Source organism: Micropterus dolomieu, linkage group LG08 (genome assembly GCF_021292245.1).
Source record: "Micropterus dolomieu isolate WLL.071019.BEF.003 ecotype Adirondacks linkage group LG08, ASM2129224v1, whole genome shotgun sequence".
Lineage (NCBI taxonomy): Eukaryota > Metazoa > Chordata > Actinopteri > Centrarchiformes > Centrarchidae > Micropterus > Micropterus dolomieu.
This window is the reverse complement of record NC_060157.1, coordinates 12,434,674-12,440,673: the sequence shown is the minus strand read 5'-3', so window position 1 is coordinate 12,440,673 and position 6,000 is coordinate 12,434,674. Positions and strand designations below refer to the sequence as shown.

At 41.6% G+C, this 6,000-nt stretch overlaps 2 protein-coding genes across 5 annotated transcripts in view; both read left to right on the top strand.

The window, feature by feature from the left end:
* nup210 (nucleoporin 210) overlaps positions 1 to 1,437 on the top strand; it is a 55,881-nt gene extending 54,444 nt beyond the window's left edge. The window contains exons 39-40 of the mRNA XM_046055537.1: positions 919 to 971; positions 1,287 to 1,437. Coding sequence (XP_045911493.1) covers positions 919 to 971; positions 1,287 to 1,437 — 204 coding nt within the window. The remainder of the gene's footprint in view (positions 1 to 918; positions 972 to 1,286) is intronic.
* Positions 1,438 to 1,807: 370 nt separating this feature from the next.
* The window catches only part of LOC123974749 (IQ motif and SEC7 domain-containing protein 1-like), a 96,734-nt gene continuing 92,541 nt past the window's right edge, over positions 1,808 to 6,000 (top strand). For 3 of the 4 annotated variants that reach the window (XM_046055627.1, XM_046055634.1, XM_046055633.1), the window contains exon 1: positions 1,808 to 2,608. In XM_046055627.1, the coding sequence (XP_045911583.1) occupies positions 2,349 to 2,608 (260 nt within the window). In that variant the 5' untranslated portion in view covers positions 1,808 to 2,348. The remainder of the gene's footprint in view (positions 2,609 to 6,000) is intronic. The other variant, XM_046055629.1, reaches the window with a different exon arrangement.

The following is a 6,000-nucleotide window of genomic DNA, read 5'->3' as shown; positions in this document are numbered from 1 at the left end:
AGCCCATCCCAGCCTTGTGCAGATCAACAATCTTGTCCCTGATTGTCCGTAGAAAGCTCTTTGGTCTTGCCCATGGTGCTGATGTTGGATGCTGGTTGTTTGGGTGTTGACAGGTGTCTTTTATACAGGTAACGAGGTGAGGCAGGTGTATTTGATGTAGATAATTGGTTGGGATTGGGGCTGTGTCTTAAAGAAAGACTAACTGGCTTGTAGGAGCCAGAATACTTGCTGTTTGGTAGGGGGTCAAATACTTGTTTTTCCTTATCAGATGGTTATCAATTTTTATAAATTCATATGATGTGATTTTCTGGAATTTTCTTTGGGATTCTGTCTTTCACTGTTAGAATGTACATATGATTAAAATTATAGATCGTTGCATTCTTTGTAAGTGGGCAAACCTGCAAAATCAGCAAGGGGTCAAATACTTATTTCCCCCACTGTAGATACTGAAATGATCACCTTACTCCTATCTCATCTCTATTTGGTGGAATTGGTGTTGTTACAGCTCTCCCCATGTTACAACCATACCCGGTCTCCCCTACGTGGCTTTAGCTGAAAGATGGTCTCCTTTTCCTCTAACACTGCTTGTAGAAAGTAGCAGTTTTGTTGTGTGAAGGGCCCACAACAGACACATTTACCTGATGATGGTATGCACTGTTTCTAGAGGGCATAGACCACTGGAAAACAAATGCATCAGAACTGAGGAATTAAGAGTGGCATTTGGGAGTGCTGACATGCAACACCACCCTGCGACGACTGGCTGTGTACTGTATATCCTTGTGGGTGGCATGTCGAGGCTCTTGCAGTCCTCCTTGGCTTCCTGCCATGCGAATAAGGGAGCCACAGAGAAAAACCCAATGCACTCCGTCTATACTCCATGTCCTGAAACTGCTTCCCACTGTCACTGCTTTGCTGCAGCTCTGCCTCCACATTAAAACAAAGTTATCCCAGCTTGTCCGAGTGCAGTCAAGGTAAAGCCCTCAAATATCATGGGCATCCAGGAATATAAAATCTCAACTGAGCTTTGAAAAAAATATATCAAAAGGTAAAAGGAGTCTTATGAAAGAAAAGGATGTGAAAATGTTTGAGCGTGTATGTTGCTTTGATAAGAAAGTCAGCAATGGGGAAGCGATCACAGGGAGACACAGGGAGCAGATTATTTCTCCTAAAAAGGCTGTGACTGCTTTAAAACTATTTTTTTGTAGTTCCACTTTTAAAATGTGCTGTTCTACCATCATCTTGATCGGTTGTCAAACTGAATTCAGTTTTATCTCAACATCCTAAAGCCTCAATCTTGGTGAGAGCCCAGACGGGGATGAAATCACCCCGAAGCAGCAGCCTCACAAACCAATGCTGCAGTTTGCTCTCATCTACTCATGGGACACTGCCTGTGCAAATCTGCAGCATCCTGCCACACATACAGATGTGCCACAGTGAAGTCATTTTTGATTTAAACACTAACACGCGCTGCCCCTATATATCATAGTCATTGCAATAGGGGTGTACATCCTGCTGGTGAAATGGCAATACACAGACAGCATAGTAAACAACTCTGCAGACCAAGCCGCAGCACTACTAGGCTACTGTCTAGCTGTGCTATGGCATTACAAGCAGACGACTACAATGAAACAAAGTTGTTATCAAAATGTGTAATGTTGTGTGTGTGTGTGTGTGCGTGTGAGAGAGAATTTTTGTTATACATGCATGCCAATAAAGCTAATTTGAACTGAATTGAATTGAGAGAGAGAGAGAGAGAGAGACGCATGCTTATGTGCACACCTGCAGAACACTGCTGACTGAAGGTGAATCAAGATTTTCTGAAATTGGCTTGAGAGAGGATGGAAAAATCCGCTCAAAATCCACATCCCTTACTCCAGTAGCTGCAAAGACATTATTGCGCTCAGTGCAATCTGCAGATTCATAAAACTTGAAAACCCCGCCTACTTGACAGCTGGCGTCTGTTTACGAAAAGTCACGGGGACAGCATGGAGCGAAAGGTACCTAACAGAAAATGTCATACCGTGCTGCCAACAGGGGGAACAACCAGACTTCAATCAGCAAACTATGGTCGTCAAAATATAGTCTGTCACATTCGCTTGTTTGACATTTGCAGCTTGATAAATGATTAGGAGCTTCAAGTATTTTTGTGCAGTGGGACTTCTAAACGTGCGTACCGACATCTGATTCCGAATTATCACCCACTTCGACTTAAAACAATGGCGAGGCGTAAAAGGCGAAACCCAGTGAATTGTTGCACTTAAACCCAGCCAGGATTACACGGAACCATTTCCCCAGCTTCTGCGATACAACAGGGAACCACAGCGCAAAGAAAAGGCACTCGGAGCGACATGGAAAGCCCGATCGAGAACCCTACCAGGGCTGTGGAATATTTGAAGGAGCTTAACAAGATCATCGAGACCCAGCAGGAGTTGCTGGAGAGGCAGAGGGGAAGGATAGAGGAGCTGGAGCAGCAAGTATCCGACTTGTGCACGGAGAACGTCTGTCTGAAGGAGCAGTACCAGCGGCACCTGGCAACCTGCAGGCTGCTGCAGGGCAGCAACAGCCTGGTCACACTGGGAGCCATAGAGGAGCATATCACTCAGGAAAAGTAAGATATAACACCATCTGGCGTTTTAAAAAAAATCCAAATCAAATAATCTCTGTTAGACTATATTTACCTCATAAGTATTTAAAGTTAAAAATCGTACTTGATTAGCCTATTTCTTACAAATCAGACCAACACTGCCACACAGTGATCTGCAGTTTCAGCCAGACTACTTTGGCATCAGATGCTTTCCTTTTACTGATGTTTGCTGATGGAAACTGAATTACTAACTGAACATTTTTCTGACAGTATCTGGAAATATGTAAGCGAGAATTTGAGCACCCAGCATCATTATGATGATTTGTGGGGTACAAACCAGTAGTTCCCCCAACAGATTAATTCAGTTGTTTAATTGTCATTATGCATTTGACAGTGAGAGTATAACTATTAATGCCTATGATTTAAATATTTAGTAGGTCAAATTCAGATTGAGATTTGGAAACTACACACTGATATTATAATGTCCACGGTTCTATACTTATGCAAGTACTAAACCTTTTGTTTATAAAATGTAGGCTTTAAAATGGTCTCTGATTATTCTGCTTTGTCATCTTTGTATCGGTTTGATATTTGTCAGGCTCTGTAATTTAACAGTCTAAACTATCCCTGTGCCATAGCGCTCAGTGGTCTTAAAAGGGGATTTCATGTGCATGGACAGGCACATTAATCCATGATATATGGACAGCAATAGCTACAACCCCTGGGAAAAGGCGCACTACTTGGAATAGATCCATTATGCAATGGCCCTATCTGAAAACAGCAGGTTAAGCAGAGCAGAGCAGGTAGGGCAGATGTAGTGGAGGATTATATCAGGAGTACTGGTATAATAGTCAGACACACTGTCAAGATTACCCTCCCTGCACCAGTTCTGTGTTGAAGTTCGCACTTTGTTGGCTGTATCTTCAAAATGCCTAGGCATGCAGGCATTTAACTCAGCTTTTGACAGCCTGCAGGGCCATGTGATCACGCTTGACCTTATGTGTCCAAGGCCATGTTAGTGTCATAAAGATCAGTGGCAGCAAATCAATAGTGATGACTCATGGACTGTATGTCGTTGCTGGGTGATAAAACCAGACTCATGAGATTAGGACATAGTGTAACACTAACCTTTAGCCCGCTCCCTTTATATATCTCTCTTGGGCATTGTGGAGTCTGTCGGATTTTCCTGGAAAATCAGTCTGTCACCTTCTCTCATTCTGTACGGTCACAGTGTCTGAACACTGTTTCAGTCTGGCTCTGGCAGACTGGCACATAGGTTAGTGGGGAGCCTGTGATTACCCCAGTGAACCTAATGAAATATGACAGCTGTTAATAACGTAAAGTGTGGGTTATGGAGGATACAGGATTAAAAATGTAATTTAAGCGCAGTGAGCAATTTAAACAATGCAGTGGTCTAATTTAGAATAGAGAAAATGGGATATAAATAGACATGGAAATTAAACTGTATAGACATCCATTTTTTGCCACTTAACCATTGTCAGGGACACGGTGGCAAAAGCCAACCAGATCCGCTTGGATGTCGTCTTCTTAGCTTTACACCTGGTTTTCCCACGCTCGGGATCTTCTCCTAATCTGCCTTTGACATATACTTCCAAAGGGAGGTCTGAGCAGCTGCTGGAAGGCGAAAAGCCATTTGTAGACATTATCCTGAGCTCAGGTAACCCGTGGTAGACATTTTTTATTTTTAGCTATGCTATTGGCATGGCTGTAGGGATGGCAATGGGTGTCTGCTGGTTGGTTGGTTGGTTCTGTCGATTCACCACTTTGTTTCAGACTTAAAGATCTAAACAAATATTTTAATGTGTCCAATACTCAGATTTATGACTAAATACTTGCAAAACTAATGACATTCCTATCAGCCTCACCAGTACTCTGTTTATTGATAATTAGCAAATGTTAGCATGCTAAAATGCTAATCTAACATGGTGAACATGGTAAACATTACCTGCTAAACAGCAGCAAAAATGTGTGCTAACGTTAACTGCCATTTTAAACATGTCATCATGCTGACATTAGCATTTGGCCTCACAGAGTTGTGTGGTAGACTGTTGATGTTTGAGAAACCAAACTTAATCAAAAAATTTGTAACGCACAGTTTTAGTTGTGTCAGTCAACTGACCTCACTCTTAAATACAGAGAAGCAGAAAAACACAACTGCTGAAAAACACTCCAATGCAAATCAGAGATCATGTGCCTGAGTATCACCATCATCTGTAAACAGCAGATGCTAATGTTGTTTAAACAGACACACTTCAGACCTTGGCTTTGCCTTGATACCCTCCTTAAGAATATCATTCACATTGGCGAAGACGGAGGGACATCCGGCTTCCAGTGACATGACAGTCTTTTTGACATTATGCCAAGAATGTACACAGCGCTCTTTGTCCTGTCAGGCCTGTTCCTTCCTCTTGTACCATGGCGGTTGTCATTCAACTATGTAATCAAGAACTGACTTGTACCTGTAAGGAAGTAGGTGAAAACAGTTACCTAAAATAGCTGCCATTAGCTAGCTAATAGAATGGAAAACCAATTGTTGCCCATTCTGGCTCTTGAAAGACCATGAATTGAGATATTCTGCTACCATCTTCTATCCACAAAACATAAATTTAGCATGGTTAAGCAAAGTCCCTGCAGCCCTCAGATATCTGTGAAAGGGTAACTTCTGTAATAATTTGAATTGACATTTTGAGAAATATGCTAGTTTATTCTAAGGTAACCAGATTTCTGAAATTAAATCTGGGGACATTTTTGGTTTAGTGGTCAGTATGTCATTATAAAATATAATGTTATTGTATATGAAATAAAAAAGGGGACAAATTAGGTTTTATAATGTGTAAAATATAACTCTTCTGAATGAAATCAAGTCATTTTGAAGCAGCAACTACATTTTAGTCAATAAGTAGAGGCTGCAATCACTTTCTGGCAAGTAGAATACTGCATTTTATGTGTTGTTTTGGCCATTTAAAGATATAATCTGTCAAATTTAACCCTGATGAATATAATCAAGTCATTTCAGGGCAGAAATAACCTTTCAATCAATAAGTAGATAAACAGTTGCTCTGCTTTCAAGTCTTTCTGGCCACTTAAAATCTGAATACAGGTATGTTAACACCTTATACAGTCAGATTAACACAATAAAAAACGGGGACATTTCCGGGGACAACTCCAGACGGGGACAGGCCACCAAAACCGGGGACTGTCCCCGGAAAATGTGGACGTCTGATCCTTATTCCCTTTCCTGCCTAAAGTTAGATGAGAAGATGGACACCATTAAATATGAAACTATAGCCAGTAGACAGCATAGCCTAGCATAAAGACTGGAAACAGGAGGAAACAGCTTGCCTGGCCTTGTCCAAAGTAGAAAAAATCTGCCTACCAGCACCCCCGAAGCTTAC